General features: G+C 36.9%; 1 protein-coding gene across 6 annotated transcripts in view; it reads right to left on the reverse strand.

Moving 5' to 3' along the window:
• NFIB (nuclear factor I B) overlaps positions 1-17,388 on the reverse strand; it is a 277,174-nt gene extending 259,786 nt beyond the window's left edge. For all 6 annotated transcript variants that reach the window (XM_042804618.1, XM_042804615.1, XM_042804617.1 and 3 more), the window contains exon 1: positions 17,293-17,388. In XM_042804618.1, coding sequence (XP_042660552.1) covers positions 17,293-17,388 — 96 coding nt within the window. The remainder of the gene's footprint in view (positions 1-17,292) is intronic.
• Positions 17,389-18,728: the final 1,340 nt, after the last annotated feature.

The following is an 18,728-nucleotide window of genomic DNA, read 5'->3' on the forward strand; positions in this document are numbered from 1 at the left end:
CCCATCCTCACCAGGATAAGTAGTCAAAAGAAGGAGAGCTTCTAATCTTATTCTAAGCACAAATAAGTAAATAGGCTTCATTACCAAGTTTCTAAAGCAGGGATAAAGCCTGATTATTATGATTAGTAATTTGGTGGACTAGGAAATTTATTTTTGCTGGATCCAGTTTCAGTAAGAAGTAATGAAGATCAGCAAATAATTTTATCATGGTTTTAAAAAACAGTTGTATAACCAAAGTGTGTCATGCTAGCTTTGGTCACTGGAGAATTAGGAAGATATCTCAAGCAATAACATAACACACTAGCCACACTTTCATCTCTTTTTTTTTTTTTTTTCAAAGAAATACTTGAAGACAGTTTCTGCTCTGGGAGGAGCACAAACAACTGCCCTTAAAAGTGACTATGCCAAAAGGTAGAAGAGTTCAAGCCAATAATAATAGAGAGATAGAGTAAATCAAATTAATAACATATTTAAATTAGTTTTTCAGTGCTTAAGCAATCATTATTGTTATGCTACTTACTATTTACACAGGTAAGAACACATTTAACTTTCAGGCAGAAGTTGTATGGGATGATAAGGTGGATTCTGACTTTTCAATACTACGAAGCATAGATTGCTGTTGCTATGCCTTTGGAAACCATACAAACGTGTCTGTTTCCAGGGAGCACCTGAAAGTATTTATTTACCTTAAAGCCACTGTATTACTATACAGTAAGAAGCCAACTCTTCTCAACATTTTATGGTTACAGTCTTGACTAAGCTGGCAACATGGCCAGCAAATCCAGTTATCAAGTCCAACTATCTAGCAACCACCATATGGTACAGAGCTTCTTTAGCCTCATTTTCAGTTCAAATTCCTTTGTCACTTATTCGACACCTCCTATATTGAAAAGCCACAAGTTTGGATTGGACATTGTTCATAATCTCTTGCTGAGGTAAGTCAAAGCTCACAAGACTCATGTTGGGCTGGTCAGTATCTCTAATGTTACAGAAATAGCTTCTCACATGCTATGCTCCTGTTGTCCAGAGAGACTGCTTGCTTGTGAAGACTTGCCTTCAGAAATTTTCCTAGCGAGATGCCCACAGGATTTTGTGTTTAACATGAACTTAATTATTCTTTTGCTTAAGACATTTCAAAGAAGCTGAGACACAGAGCCTATATCTTAGCACTTTTATCCAGCCTGGGTCAGCCATAATAAAATAGAGGAAAACTTCAAAAGTTTTCAGGATGTCCTCTTGACAAAACTTATCACACATTAGGTCTTCTAATGCTTTATATGGCGCTCTGTGTGAATATTCTCCACATGTTCTCCATCATCTAACTATCTATAAAAAACCTTTAGCATATTTGTTCCCTTATCTGAAAATCTTTATTCTATAAAGCTGTGATTTATATTGGTCTTGTATGCCTTTCCCTGACCTCTGAGTAATGTAGAATCTTCTGAGAGGATGTTAGGTCCTAATTTGCTCTCACCATGTCTTGGCCAGTGAAGCTCTGCTCCTAGAATTTCACTGAATGTAAGCTTTTTTTATTTCAGTGCAAGGGATGATTGTGTCAGATGAGATTCACAGAAAAAAGAATAAGAAATTCTGTAACATTAAGTACTATTTAAAAAAACAAGGCTTGCATAATAATACATTTGTACTTATATTATAAATATTTAATGTTAATTTCAGAGTATTAGTGAAAACCTCTTCTTTTTCATTACTCCTGATGACCTGCGCATGACCTGGAAATGAAGAGCAAACTGCCTTTACCTTTGAAACACATGCTGCTGCTCACCTGGTTGTTAGTTCAACTTTCAGATTAATTAGAGAAGTAAATTCCTGAAGTGCTCCTGAAAAATAGTCTTCCCTACAGAAGTCTTTCACTCCCTGTCTGGTGAGGGCAAACTGGCTTCTAAGCAGTTCAAAGTGTTGTATTATATTAAGGTCTCCTGTTTCTTGCAAAACTGAATTCCTGAAGTCTGTTGTGTAATGCAGTAATACAGCTTTAAAGTACTCTTTCTCACATAGACCTCAACTCTGTACAACACTGGATATTGTAAGAATGTACAACACAAGCAGTGAAACAGCTGCAGTCGGGCATAGGAAGTGACTAGAAACCATCATTGAGATTTATAGATATGTAGAAATATGGCTATTCATGAATCTTTAGTAAAAGTAGTGCAGACAAAGACTACCTTGTTCCCCTAACTAAGCATTCCTAAAGACAAAATAATTTACTTTCTATAAAAACTTTCCTCAGTGCAGTGCCCATATAAATTACTCAGAAGATGTCTCAGTAAGTAAATTTCTTAAGAATATATTAATAGCCAGAAGAAGTGTGACATTATTCTAAAGAGACTTAAGAGATTTCTGAAGAAATTTTACTACAGTTACCACACAATTTCTTTCCAGATAGCCAACAAAAGTGATCTGAAATGACACTTAAAATGATATTAGCTCGACAGGGGGAAATGACAACTCCTTAACCAGCAAAACTGCAGGTGAGACAAGGCCTATTCAGCTGGCCTGCTTCCAGCGTCTTCTAAAGAGAGAAATGCCTCCCTAAACTACACCAAACAAGTAGCTGTTAACTACTCAGGGAGCCTGTGGCCACCCAGCTGGGATGTGGATGTCTGCACCATAGGAAGCTCTTCCCACCAGATATATCCCTCCCTGTGTGTTGCTGTGAAGGAGTCAAAGAAATGCTTGGGTGCAGCTTTGTGTCTGGTCTGGATCCAAGAAAAATCATCAGGTGAAGTTGTAGGAGCTGCGGTGATTGATATTATCGGATTATCACCGTGGGATTCACCTGGCATGTTGATTTATAGGCATGGATTAATTTCAATTATATCTCAAGAATAAAACGAGCAAACCTGACTGCTCCTGGCAAGTAAGGTCATAAATACTAACCCTTTCTCAAAATGTTCCTTCACCTCGGTTGTTTCAAACAAGAGTCATTATTTGTTTCAAGCAGCTGTGATATTAAAGTTACATTTTGAGATTAGCATTCAAAAGAGGACTGAATATATCAGTGTGTTAAGCACAGTGAATTCAGTCCTAGTTCAAACCACTCTCTATTAAGGTACATTAACTCCAGCTTCATTCCAACTGTGGCTTGAAGTAAAGCAACAAAATGTACTGCATTGCCAAAAAGAGCACACACATCAAAACCACTACTGCATCGCCAAAAAGAGCACACACATCGAAACCATTACTGCATCAAAACAGGATACAACTTCCAGGTGAGGAGCTGTAACTTCCTAAAATGATTTTAAAAAGTTGCTTGTGGTTGTCTGATCACATCTCTTACTGCTTTGTATCCACTATACTTAGACACTAGGACAGGAAGAATTCAACTTCTTTAAAAATGTGTTATGCATTCACAAACATTTTCAGATCTGACTGTGACCAGCTGAGATATTTTTAAAGTTGAGAACTCTGCTCAACTTAATACAAACATAATTTTAATTCAAACATAAACTAAATGATGAAAGACCACACACTTCTCATCCAAGAATGGATTTGAGCTGGCTGGGAATTCTTGCTGAAGCAATATTTTTCTCAAAAAGGCCAAATAATCAAAATAAAAACTTTCAACAGAAAATTAACAGCTTAAATAAAGCTTTAACCAGAAATAGAGGCAGAATATAATTTTTCATGAAGTGAGAAAAGGAGGGACAGACGTGGGGAAGAAAAGCAGAAAGAGCAGCTTGACATCTAGCATACATCACCAGTGTGGCAAACCCAATTTCCAGCCTTTGTTCTTCACGAAGATTAAATGTATCTCCTACATTTCATTTTTTGTTCCAGTTGGTAACCACGCTGAGTGCGTGTCTGATACCACTTAAAATGCTTGCACATGTGCAGAAAAAAATAATACTGAATTCACGGACTGTTTATCTATTTCAAGTATGGGAAATGGCAGAGCCGGAAATTTAATCTTTGTCATATGTTTTCCTGGCTATGATCCTAACATAGAAGTTACTGTCCACTCATCTGTGAGCTATCTTCTCTCTGCATCTCTGCTCTTTCCCTCTTCCCCTTTCCAGATATAAGGAGTAAATAAGCAAAACCAGAAAAACGTTGAATTTCATTGATGTGAGGTAGAAAATATTTGAATCTTGGTAAATTTAGATAGGAAAACCAATTTACAATCCACAACCTTGGACTGTAAAATACTTGCAAAATCTATATACTAATACTTTTTGTAAAGTAAGCATTTCACGATTAACCACTACACTTTCCAGTGTTCGTCTCCTGTCTACCCAGCACAGTCAAAACCAAAGATAAGGGATATCGGTCTGATAAGACTACCACCTTGGAGTGCTTTTGGAGCTTTCCTTTTTTAGAGCAAATGACCCTTCTATTCAGTGCAAGGGTTGGTGTAAGGGGCCCAGCGTTTCTTACTGTGCAGCTTTACTCACAGAACAGAGACATCAAAGTTTGCTTAAATCAGATTTCCTATTTTGTTCTTTTTGGTGCACTTGAGGAACTCAGAGTTCCTGTATTTCTCCTTCCTCAGCTGCTTTATATATGTGTGTGTGTATATATATATATATTTTGTTGTTGTTGTTATGTGGGGAAGCTTTCATAATTGCTGTTCCATGTGCATTTATTAGCAGTTAAGGAAAGATGTTTCTTGACATTTTTCCGGCCTGGCAGGAGGATTCAGCACAAAGTAGGACAGCTAATGGATTTAGCAATAGTGCCCAGATTTCTTCAGAGACAGCATGATTATGTTTAAAACCTTTTACACTACGTTGCCACACATATTGTGGCTATTCCTATAATGACTACTTAGGCAATATTCTACAGGTGTACATAAAACTGTTCATTTCTCTCCTGTATTCTCTGATGACAGAATTGTATTTTCTCTTTTCAGTAAAAGATCTTAGGAGATGCACTCAAGCATTCCTTCCCTTAAATGACAGTCTCTTATCCTTCTTCCTGTTGAAGATAATATTTCATTGAATATTTGCCTTCATTAGTAAAGTACTTTGAAAATCAGTATGTTTGGGCTGTCTGCAGGAACAGGGAGATTGTCAAATACAAGCCCTACTGCTATATGACATTATAAAACATACCTTTCCCTTCTTTATTCAGTTATGGTTTTGGCAAATATTTAGGTATTGAATTTCTCTAATACGGTAGATCATTGAAGAAAGTTTCATTTAAAGTTAAATGTTAAAAATATCAAGATAGGATTCATGTGAAAAGAAAAAAAAAATTCTCCAGCCACTAATGTCCGAGCACTCTGCAATACTTACAAACACATCCACAAATGACTGCGTAGGTTGACGTGCTGGATTTCTCATGAGTCATTGTTTGGAAGGCAAAATTAACCTACAGTAGCTCACGCTACTTAAGCTTGAGAAGCAGCAGGCTCTAAAATATAAAAATGTTTTAAGAATGTAGCCCCAACACTTACTCAGCATGATGAGACCTTTCTAAACTCATCTCACTGCTCTTCATAAAGCAGTCACATTACACTGAAGGTTGCTCTGCTTTGATGTTATCTCATGGCCTGACACCTGAGAAGGATTTCTCAAGCTGCCAGGCTGCTGTTGCTGACCTCACATTTCTGTCTGCCAGAACACATTTATGCAGAAGTTCAAATCACTGACAGAAGCACAAAGCCTTTTCAGCCCCTAGTATAAAAACTGAAAAGCCTCACAGGCTGCTTTGAGAAAGACTGGAATTATTTCTATCCTACCTCCACAGCACAATGTCTTTTGCCTGTTTTTCGTCCTTCCCTCTTTGCACACACAGCATGTATGCAAATGCATTTTCCCCTAGGAGAGAGAAGTTTGATAGTATATCAATAACAGTTTTTCAGTGACTGATGACATAAAAAGACTTCAATGAAACAGAAGTTCAAGAGTCTAGCCAGAGGCAAGACTGATTGAAATTTTGGATTATGTCTCAAAATGAATAGATGTTATAATTATTGGTCCTACAAGAACAGGCAATGTATGTGAGGGATAAACTGCCCCACTGTATGATATGCCTTACTCTATTCTGAACTAGACATGCTATGACACACAGTAAAATCAGTTTTACTTTAATTTCATTGTCTAACAAGGCATTACTTTGAAATTGCACTGTCTAACAAAGAAGTCTTTGGTGCTATTGAAGAAACTGTATACCACAGTAATACTTACTACAGTACTGTATTGCAGTAGCAAATGCTAATAGTTAGCATACAGGGAAGTCTTGAAAATATTTGTACGCTAAGTCATACCTGGTAAATGTTTTCCTAATCTGATATTTAAAATAGCCATAAAATCTGCTCCCAATGCCTTGAGTGACCAGAGTGATGTAGGGAAGAGAGGTGTTGATTATCTGGATCATACTTTTAAAATACAGACCACCTTAGAATATATTTGTTACAAAGTCTAATGCATATGTACTCAACCTCTTCTTTTTTTTTTTAAGAAAGCACTCTGATAACCTAGAAATACTGTAATTACTAAGAAATCAGATATATCAATTGCTAAAACACTGAGGGTCAAACATCTTTTGGACCATAGCATATGTCTTCAGAGGTAATTTTTTTCTACCTGGCTAGTTTAATTTTGTTAGCAATATCATGGACATATTCATACAACATCTAGCTTTCTTTTAGCATGAAATAAACCTAATTGGGAAAAAAATCCTTGTTGAGTCACTTCTGTGTAGTGTACTAGTCAGCCTACCCTTTACATATGAAGTTCTTTGGAGTTATAAGAGAAAGCATCTTCTACATACTGGCATCAAGCAAAAGCAGATTCATAAACTCTGCCCTTAATCTCTCTTTCGGTTTTCTGCCAATTAGAAACAATCTTTTGCTGATACTCTAATTAATACTTACACGTGAAAATATTAGGCATTATAGCAGAAATCATCTGTTATACTCTTGCACAGAGCAAAACTAGGTTTGTAAGCCCTTGCCCTTAATCTTTCTTTCAATTTTATTTCATTTAGAAACAATCGTTCCCCAATACTCTACTTAATGCAAATTATATTTATGATTAGTTAGTATTATGCTAATCTGAGCCCCAAATTTACCTAAATCTACATGGTGTTGTCTGAGTACCAGATTGCTTTGTGTTTCTAAGTAAAATTACATTAGCCTGCCAGCTGTACAAAACGCCATGATAGAGTAGAAATCCAGGCAAATCATCAAAATTACATTAGTTTTGTTTCTTAATGAACAACTGTTTGCATTAGGGATTACAGACAAATTATGGTTTTCCTCTCTGTACCCAGGCAGCCAGGCATCTGTTGAGAAGTTTCTTTTTTTTCCCTGACTATCCCTAAATAGGTTGAAGAGAGCTAAGGCAGAGATAGAGGTCTAATATTTCACATAATTGATTTCTTTTCCATTACAAAGCAATCACCATTCTGGGGCTCACTGTTAACCTCAAATTCCTCTCTTCCACTGCTGCCTGGAATGCAGGAGAAACCTGAGTGCTTTTTCAGAGAGGTATCAGTCACACAGCTTCTCCTCTCCTCCTATAGAAGCAGATTATGTACTTTAGAGCCATACCTGCTTGCCATTGTACTTCAAGCCAATTTCCAAAATTGTGCTCTTGCAATTCCCACTGCTCTGATATAAACAGCATGCCACCAAAAAGCATCACGTGTGGAAAACAGAGCACTAGACTTATGTTTCATATTCTGCGTTAACAGCGCACACAGGGAAACCAAGCTATGCAGAGCTGGGCAATAATCAACACGGTACCACCAAGACTGCTAATCTTTAAAGTGTAGCAACAAAGCACAGTTTCGTTTATGTACACAATTTAGCAGCCTGTTCAAGTTTGTCCCTGTTTCATGTCAAACTGCTGTAATATGCTTGTTATTATGTTCTACTTGATTTAATTATGCTCCTAGTGTACAGGTTTAGTCATTCTTCTGTGTACTAATCTCATCTCCAGAACTCACACTGTGACAGCTCATTATTGTTGGCAGAAATGTAGGACTCCGATAGGAAAAGAAAAGCTCTGATACATTCATCATTGTGTATCAAGACCTCCTGATTACAAGATACAAGTAACGAGTTAATTGTGGATCAATCTGTAGGCTGCAAGACAGTAAAGAATGGGTAAATCACCATTCGTGTCTTGAATGACGATACAAGTTGCAGCAAAATAATTCTGCACAATTTCTTTCTTTGTCTCAAACCCTGTGCCAATATTACAGCTCCCTCTTGGACTGCCCTGAGCATCAGATGTATACAAATGTGCACTGAAGGGCACTACCACTGTTGTGGAATTTATTCAGAAACTCTACCTGAATAGCTTCCATAAGACTACCTCACTTTCACTTCCTTCAAAGGGTCAGTTTAACTAGTTTTAATTCATTTTAGCAACAACATATGAAGTAAAACAAAACAAAGCAAACTTTAAACTGACAGATATCTTTTCTATTTATAGTCAATAGTACATGTTCCAGATTTTCTTCTGTACTCTTTCAAGTTTATTATTGCAAACTACTGCAGAAAAAGACCACTCTAAATCTGATTTTATAAGCTGAGAAAATGAAATAAAACCAAAAATATCTGCATATGAATTCTATAACAAATGTTACTAAGGCTATCATGTTACAAAACTCATTTGAGAGTCTAAGGAAATGTCTGAGTGACTTCCAAAATGCTTTGGAAAAAATATTTATTAGGATACCTTTGTCTGAAACAGGTGAGCTGCAGTTCTGTCTTCATTGGGTCTTATTAAATGCAGGAGTTTAAATTGGAGCAAGATGAAATCAGACCTTCTACTTGGAAAGCTGACTAAGAGCTAATACAGATTAGTGTTTTCCCCTCCGTGCTTGTCATATTTGGTACTTCTGTATGGACATTTTTTTGCTGCTGACAATATATACAGAAAATTAAAATAGTCACTAAAATTAGTCAAGGAGGGGACAATCTTCACATTAGATGCCAGGAAACTTCTAATTACACATCAGTATCATTTGAGATATAGATATTTACAAATACTGTATCAAAACCACCAGGCATTATACCACGTAAATTAAATTACTCGCTCCAAGACTAAATAAGATGTTTCAGACTTTAAAACCCCCTATAATTTCTGCTGTGGTAAGAGACATTGTTAAGGCAATTAGATGGACTGAAAATCTGAATGGTATATGCCACTTAGTGTAGAAATTCTGTCAGTTAATGATACATGCTTGTTTATTGATTTGTGAAAGAACACTACTGATTAATTACATTCTGCTCTATCACTTGTCAGTGACGTAGTACAATGGAAAAACACATTTGGATTAAGTGGTCTGAAGATCACTCTACTACATTAGCTTTGGGTGAGAGTTTTTAGTAATTCAAAACTGATGTGTCTTTGCTATTAGCACATTCACTTTGTTCTAATGTAAGTTTTTGCACCAATTATTTGGGCAGCAGCATTAACCATATTGTAATTTACCTGAGCAAGAATAAACAGACTTCTTCCTTCTCTCACTAACAAGTACTCCTTACCTACAGCAGTCTCAGCCTTAGATGAAACTCATCCTGTTTTCCCCTCTGGAATCATTTCCAGGTTCATAACAAGTTTGGATGAAAAGAACAGACTTTTATGACAAGTCACAACATGAAATTGGAGTCAGGCACATCTCTGATAGGATTAAGTGAAAAGCATGCTGGCATCATGGTACTGCTGGTGGGAATCAACTGAAATGGCTACTGAAGACTTTAATAATAATTCAAATTAAGTAAATGGCTATCAGAGTTCAGATTCTGCCTCATGAGCCCTCATCTGCTACTCAAACTTGCGAATTATCAGTACCAAGGACAGAAAATTCACGGGCTTTAGGACTGTGCTGTACCCCTGTAGACCTGGAGTTCAAGACCACGTGTAAAGCATATGCCAGTGCTGCTGCTGGTGCTGCATCTGCCATGGGTGATGGGTGGATAGATGTCAGCCTTCAGGTCAGATCCATTTAATACCTTCTTCTAATGTTGATCCCATGACAATGCACTCAAAATCAAATTTGATTGATGGGCCAAATAACCTCACAGTATGTTTACGCAGACTGATGTGGACTGTGTTCTTTCTCTCTTTCACAAGGCCCCAGACTGCTGTTAAAGCCAGTGAGAAAACTGTTCTGTGAGAGCAATGGCTGATGAAATAAGAAGCCATAGTGGTATTGTGGGCAGCAGGCAAACAAATAAACAACACCAGAATCCCCCCAGTACCCTCAAAGATGCAACTGAGAAATCCTTGATTTGCAAACACATGTGTGGGAACAATATTGTGGCTGGGAAGGCAGTAAACTCTGCTTAAGAAACAGAGTTGGTCTACAGAGATGTTCTGACAGATAAAAACCTCATCACCCTTCCAGGGTGGTTTCTGAAGTTATGTTACCTTCTATGTTGAAGTAGTACAGTGATGCCTTCATATATGGCATCAGCATAGTTACTTATTTCCAGTGAAAGACTCTTGTAGAATATCCTTTTGTGGTTAACAGGTAATTTTAAAGGTGTTATAAAAGCAGAGCTCCTAAAAAACTGAAAAAGGTAGAGGAAACTAACAGAAGTCTGCCAGAATAAATGGAATATGACTGGTTAAATAGGACAACTTGGCAGTGCCACAATATGAAGATGAAGCATTTCAAATATTAAACCGGTTTAGTTTAAAAGGCCAGTACTAAAGGATTCTGGTTCATCCTCTATTTTTTTGTTAAGGGGGACATATCTGCTGTATTGTATCCACATTTCTCAAGACCAATATGTTTGGGTAACAGCTTTCTTTTACAGACTGCTTGCCCTAAATGGAAGCCCATATAGTTTTGTTGGATCAAATTTATTACATGGAAGAAATCAAAAGTCTTTATTATATGGAAGAAATCAAAAGTCTTATGTCACATTTTCTTGAACAATGGGAAAACTTACATCTAGTCTAACCTCTCTGTGCACAGACTTCCCTTGACGTACAAAAATTTCAGTTCATTTCCATTGGGAAAGATTCTCCAAACTGGAAATCTCTGAGATTCCCTAGGAAGTGAGTCATCATTTAAAAGGATGTTACACAGAAAATCTTCCTTGTCAGTATTTAATATCTTTGAGAAATTGACATTTCATAGTGACAATCTGAGAATTTAAATTTGACACTGAACATCTGCTTAACAAAACAGTTCTATCGTTGCATGTGCATGTTAGTGCAAGGAGAGAACTTAAATATTTAGATGACATTGCAAGGCACAAGATCTGTTAACATATTTGATTGTGTGGGTTTTTTTAGAATTCTGAATAGCTGCAGTCAAATCTTTAAGACAGTTAATAGTATCACTGCACAACTGCACTGAGTGGTAAAGTTGTTAGTGGCGGCTCATAAAGACAACAAGTTACTTCCTAATCCTATTTGGTTTATAGGCTTGAAAGAGCTGATTTTATTTGTTTTCAATGCAGTTGTTGCTTCTTTAAACTGTCTTTGTCATGATGCTATAATCTGAAACACACTATATCAATTGTAGCTAATACCTATCCATCTCTTATTTCTAGCAAGTACTAAAGGAGTGACTTTCTCACCTTTGTTTTTTTACTAGTAGCTTTTCTTTCTATTTTAAATTGCAAAAGTAAATTGCAGAAACCTTCACCTATCTGTCTTTATTTTAGGTCTTCTATTTCTTTATCAAAGTTGCTTTATTCAAGATTGTAAATCTAGTGTCTTACACTAGAAGCCTGAAAACACATCTCAAAGAGTAAATGTTTCCAGCTTTGATAGAATTTTTAATCTATCAGTATCAGAGTGTAGAAAACTCAGCTTTATTCCTTCAGAATTATGACTCAACAATTGTCAAATAACATCAGAGACATCATAACCACCTTTTTTGCATATAAATAATAAAAAAAAAATGGCGCAAAGAAAAGGTCTGGAAAAAACAGAGAAGTAAAAGAACAGACTGATAACTTCAGGACAGAAAAAGCAACTTTATTATGAGTTGTGTAAGATTTCTGTAGATCCAACAGATGGTTCAGCTACAGCAAGGTGCCATAGATTGCTTGGTACATGCATTTCCTCAATCATAGCACACGTTCAGGTAAGTTACAAACGAAAACTGTTATTTCACAGGTACATGAAACACCAATGTTAATTACATCTTGAATACTACAGTTGTACAAATTACAGACACATTATATAAAGTACAACTGCATTTTACATGTTGTAGAAGCATGCTTTAGAATTAAATAGTCGTTTTCTTGGAATTTCAGTGAACTTTGGATCATGCCTTAAGGCAACACAGTGCACACATATTTAGACATGCAGTCACAGGCACACATACACACAAACACATGTTTACAATATTGTTGATGTATGGTTTTCTTCATAAGAAAACTGTTAACATTGCCAGAATGAGCAGACAAAAGGAGGCACAGTCAGACTCTCAGTGTGGAGCTATTGCTGGATACAAGTATGAAGCACAAGTAGAAAAGCTGTTTCACTCAGAAGGTGCTGCAACTGCGAAACACCTCACAGTAGCAAATCTAACTGGAAATACATGGCTAACATGCAAAGGACTGAAAGGGAAAAGATGCCGAGGAATTAGAAAAATATGTGCTTGTGAATAAGCATAAGTATCTTTTTTTCTTGGTTAAAAGGACACATTTTTCAAAAATTGTCAATGAAGAAGTATTAAATGGGAACAACAGCACCTTCATTCTACAGTACTATATACTGTTAGCATTTAAATTCCCTGTTACTTCTACTTTTTCCTTGATGAAGATTATTCCCCTGTTCCATAATTTAAAAAAACATTAAACATTAGAAATGAACATGCATTCAAGTTTTATAGTTCTCCAGACAGATCTTCCTGATTTTAAACAACCTAATTGTGAGACATACTAAATATACATGGTACCTGAGCCAGATATTTATTATAGACTGGAATGTAAATTTTCTGAACAAAAACTAAACCCAAAATACTTACAGTGTCTCATAAGCATATACAGCATGTCTTAGAAAAGACAGCTTTTGGCTAACTATTCAGAAATACACAGAATTACCATTACACAGTTAATAAAAAATGTTGTAGTAAGTTTTGTACACTGTTTTCATTTTTGTGTAAGTAAGGAAAACTGAACAACAGCTTACAACTATAACCTTGAGCTATCCCTTCCTTTTACCCACTCCTCCCCTGAAATTTATAGAATTAAGATATTGTGTTCTAGGTCCATGAATAAGCACAGCATGTTCAATATGTCCACAGTTATACTGACATTTGTTTCTAAATCATTTAATTAAAAGTCATTATTTAGAACAAAGGATTCATTAACAAGCTGTACATCTGAACAACTGATGGAGTTGTTGTGCTATGAATATCATTTTAATCCAAATTAGAAAACTGCACAGATGTGCTGCTGCAAAATATTAACATACTGCAGCTCCCTTGGAATGTGATTAACATTTGTGTTAAACCAAAAAGTACATTAAAACCTGGCTTTACTAATCAATTTAGGATTGGAATAATTCTTTTAATGCTGAAATATAGAATCTAAATTGTTATTATTTTTAGCTTCACTTGGGACTACATGCCCTACTAATACAGCCTTAATACTCTGAGAAATCTCTCTTTTAAAAAGTATTTCTTTCTGAAAGCAAACATACAGAGTAGAATAGAAAACTGACAAACTTTGTATTGACAAACTTTTTGTTACAAGCTTTTGTTATGATGTTTTTGATCATAAGATCAAGCCATTAAGCAAAAGAAAATGTGCAGTCTTTCCAAGAAATCAGAACTTCATAATTGTCTCTGGATTCTTGTTAACACAAACATGTGACTTCAATACCTTTTTTCCAACAGCTTTGAATAGGCAGACTATTTTTCATTCTCTACTGCACATGCATGTATATATGTGTACAAAAATAAGGTTTTGAGATTAGGGAGAAGAGATTCTTTAGACTGTATATTTAAACTCTATAGATCTGCATGCAAATGATCTGACAACCAGGAACATACATTCAGACTTTGGCATAGATTTTAAAAAATAGCTTTCAATAGGTGCCTGAAATGTAAATATTTGGAAACCCTTTCCACAAGAAAAACACAGTAGCCTAATAGAAATGCCACAAAGTTTTGTGAATATCTACTTAGACTTGAATTTTTGCAATCTGTAAAGTGATGAATCTTTAAATCTGCGTAGTCAGTCACAAATCACAATATGACTGTAATCCCAAACTAGCCCTTTGCCATTAATAAAGAGAGAGTAAAAAATATCTAGTGTTTATATGGGTATCATTCTTTCAATCACCTTCATCATCATTCCTCCTCACTTTATAAATGGAGATTTTTCAATAAAAAAAATTTGGAGTATTTGCCAGATGTAGTGAGCAGAAATTGATATATCAGTTTTGTCTGTTCACTGAATGTGTTATTTCCCTCACCACAAAGTTAAATGTAAAAATAATAAGATGATGTGCAACTAAGATGGTCACATTAACACCATCTAAAAGACTGAGATAATCAGTTAACAATTATCCATATATTTACTGTTATTTAATATACTAAAAATATAGTTTTGTTTGCACTTTGTTGTTTATTGCATTCTCAGTAAAACTTTCACTCTTGTGTTTTAGTAAATATGTCCATATTCAAGAGAACACTGGAGAGAATGTGTAATTTCTGTTTGTTTGGGTTTTCCCTATCTAACAAATTTGTTATTATTGTAGCTAAATAAAAGAATCTGAATGAAATAAACAGTACGATAGAAAAAGACAGAGTAGTACTACAGTAGCATAGGTGGATAACACAGACTTTACTTAATAAACACTCATTCCACTTTATTTAAAGACAGAATGTTGTTTACCAGAGAATAGTTTCAATGTAATTACTTGAGAAAAATTTTTAAGTCAGTCAGTCATTATTTTAGGAATATTCAAACTAAATGTGATGTTGAACATACATGCTGCAAAACAATTATAAAGTAGTATAGCTTTTCTATTATGAAAGAACACCGAGTTTTGTAATGATGCCTATCATAACAGCATTTGTTAAGAACTTTTTTACAACTATGAGTAACCATCTTAATACAATATTCCTGTTCCCCACAAGGCATTTGCAATTCAATGTTAACAATCATTCAGGAAAAGCAGAAGCAGAAAACTAAAGTCATCTGCCTTTCTTGTTTTTTCACTCAGAAGTCTTAAGGTTTTACTTATACTGCATATTCCCAATAGGAATTTACTATAAATAATTATATAATGAACTCTGGTAATATTTTGTACATTATGGCATTGAAGAATAAGGTTCATCTCCTCCTCTGAGAGAAAATAATTCACAGCTTTACCTTAAATTCTACAACTGCAACTTAATAAATTAGAAATGATACAAAATAACATGCATAGCTAAAATGTAATTTGATTTTCACCTTTCACCCATACTTAACAGTCAATCATTCTAAAACTCCCTTTCTAAACTGTACACAAAAAACACACTCTTTATTAAATGACAGCGAACATTTACAGTACTTGTATTTTATAGATAACAGTTCAGGATAAAATACTGCATGGAGTGAAAGCATTAATTTTCTTTTCCCTTTGGAAGCAATGCCAGCTTACTGAAAGCTATCCTTAGAGAAACTTTTATTAAACTTAAGACATGCTCCTTAAAAAAACCCAAGCCTTTGTAGATGCAATATTAAGGAAATCTGCTATGCAAACTTTTAATGCTGCCTATGTCTAAACATCTGTCAGCCACTTTAACAGCTCTTTTCAGTAATGCACATGCTTACAATAAAGAAGTCAGATTAATGATCTAAACTTGAATCTAAATAGATTACTATACAGGCTAACTCACAGGGAAAAAAAAAAAAAGAGAGAAATTAAGTTCACAGAACAGTTTTTTATCATCTACTTTCTTCCTCTGTTCTTTTTAAAGTTACATGAATGTTTATACTGCAGTATTTCAATAAGTAGCAAAGACAGGAAAATTCTCCTTGCCTGTATTCAAAAAGTACAGAAACAATCACAAGTAGCAAACATAATTTAGAATAAATACTCCCTTCAGGTATGACACCCTCACTGAAGGCACGTATCAACATCCACCTTTGGAAAGATAATGAAGTCCTTGCAAAGCAGAGTAGGAAGGCAGCTACAATCAGTGAGCTGCCTTCTGTCCAGGCACGGGACGTGCTATCCACCGGTGCTCCCCCGACCCACCACCCAAGAATAAAGTGCCTATTGTGTCAGCTCTGTATTAATTGTGAAAAAGCAGCCCATGCAGTAAGCATAATAATTATCCAGACAAACAAGCAAAGGCAATCAATGAAGGAATGAAAAGGGTAAAAATACACAACCAGACAAAGCAACCCAAGGATGAAATTAATATTCATAATGGAATGCTAGCCAGCAGAAGGTCCCTTTCATGGCGTGGCTGTCGCATACAAGAGACCATTGTCCACACGCAACAAAATCAGTATACGGAGAAAACTTCATGTAGCTCTGCTGAGGAGAAAAGCTTTTCATTCCCAAAACACTTGCTCCCTGCCCCACTGTTTTGATTAAATAAAGTTTTGGGCTCCTTTGCCTGGCAACATTAAAAAAGTTGTCTCTCAGGGTCCACCCTTCCCTGAGCTGTGTAAGTTGATTTTTTTTCCAGCTCATTTGCAGCTGTATAAATATGAACAAAAAAGCCATGCTCGTCCAAACAAAGAAAAAATGGACTGAATATGCATATCCTCATTAACTAAATTTAATTATGACAAGCGGCATATTAATCAGTAGTTGCTCTAGTTACTGCATTCATCGGAAGGGAGGACTCCTCCAAATTAAGGGGAAGTGTGGGGGACAATTGCATACTGATTAGGAGGCTACTACATGATACAATACACTTTCTAAATAATTATTCAGAGGAAACAGAATAAAGAGGCAGATTGCTCTATTTTTTAAGACCAACTCAAGAACAATTAGCCAAGAGCATGATGACAAGGCTGATTTCTTTTTTCCTGCTCCCACCTCCACATTCTCACAGCAACTAGTTTGGCAAGCACTGCAAAATCTGCATTTCACGGGAAAAGGAAAAAAAAAAATGAGAGAGGAAGAAGAAGAAAAAGGAGGAAGAAAAATCCCATGGTGTCCTTGCTGATGTTTTAAAAATAAGGCCTATGCCACCACAACTGCAGAGAAACCTTATTTAGCTGACTGTGATGTTTAAGAGCTCTGCAGAGTTACTGAGCTGGAAATTTTGCACACTCTGAACTTTGCAGCACGTGCATTGTAACAGTGAAGGAGGAGTTCAGAAGGGGGAAAAAAAGCTTCCAAGGAGGGGGAAAAAAAAAAAAAAAAAAAAAAAAGAGTTATCACACCAACTTACCATCCACCAGGTCCTGGCTGACATGTCATAGCATAGCTGCCATTTTATGGAGCTGTCTGATGCTTTCCCTGCCATTACGCTGTCAGCAACCTTCATCAGATGCAGCTCAATGGAAGATAAGACACCTAATCAAGAAAACATCAGCAGTGGCTTGCTGGGCTACATGTAGGCCAATCCTTATCACACTGCATCATGGGAAAAGCTCCTTTATTAGCAAGAACTCCAACCTCACTGATATAAAGACACGGATCAGGGGTTTTTTTCCCCTCTTTTTTTTTTTTTTTTGTCCGAACGGATTGGTGAAACTAGCCCGCGTTCTTTGTGTATCATGTGTACACCAGTTCAGTATCTCGCAAGTGGGCGGCTAGCTGCATGGCCGGACTGTGCAGACTTGAGTTTATTTGCATTCTTCTCGGTTGTCTGTTGTTTGACATGGTTCGTGGGGCAGCTCCGCGCACAGGAAAGGAGGGGGTAGAAACTGCTCTGAATTAGTTATCTCCCCCAACAAGGACCGACGGGTTTCGCCGACACGGTGGGGGCCTGCTTCGGATGTCACGAGTGCGCGTGCACGCGCGCCTACCCACGCACACGCGTGGGCGGCTGGGCGCCCCCGGGGAGCGCGCAGGTAGGCGCTGCAGCTGGGGGCAGCAGGGGCTGCCGGCGGCGGGCGGGCTCTGCTCTGCCCGGGACGTATGGAAACGGTTTAACTCTTTGCAATCAGCCTTGCACAAGGAGTAGGGAGGCTGGTAAATCGGCGCAAGGAGCGGGGAGGGGGTGAGGTTAGGATTGCAGTGACACAGATTTTTTTTTTTTTTTTTTTCCTCCCCCCTCCCTCCCCATGGATGCTCATGATCTCCTCTGCTCTGGATGATCTGGCTGGGAAGGGAGGGGAGGCGAGGGGGCGGGGAACTATTTCAATCACGGCTCCCTCCTGCTACACAGCTCCAGGTCATCTGCCTTATTGTACCTACCGCCAGCAGGGAGAGAGGCATTCTTCCTGCAAGGTTTTCCATGCGAGGTTTTTTTTCCCTGGTGGGAAATTTGCGATTCCCTGAAGGAAGGGCTGGATTAGAAGAACAAATAATTCTGACTTTATTTTAAACTGTGGAAAAGGGAAAGTGCATATATAAGCATGCAGATTAAATCAATAAACCCTGGCTCGCATTAAAGGACATATACAGAAAGAACACGATTTGCTGCTACTGGCTGAAGCGATCAACATAAGTTTTACTGCTGCATTGCATATTCTAGCTACAAGTCCCTCTTTAGCAAAAAAACCCCACACATTTCAGAAACTGTCTCTTTGAAATGATCATATTGCAATCACAACTGCAAACAAGCATTTCAACATGCTTAGCATCTCTCTACTGATGTGTTTTCAGCTTACAATCTTCCACATGTTGCTCTGGGTTCTATACTTGAAAAGCCTTTGCAAT

This window comes from Tyto alba, unplaced genomic scaffold, assembly GCF_018691265.1.
Source record: "Tyto alba isolate M040663 unplaced genomic scaffold, T.alba_DEE_v4.0 Super-Scaffold_42, whole genome shotgun sequence".
NCBI classification, from domain to species: Eukaryota; Metazoa; Chordata; class Aves; order Strigiformes; family Tytonidae; genus Tyto; species Tyto alba.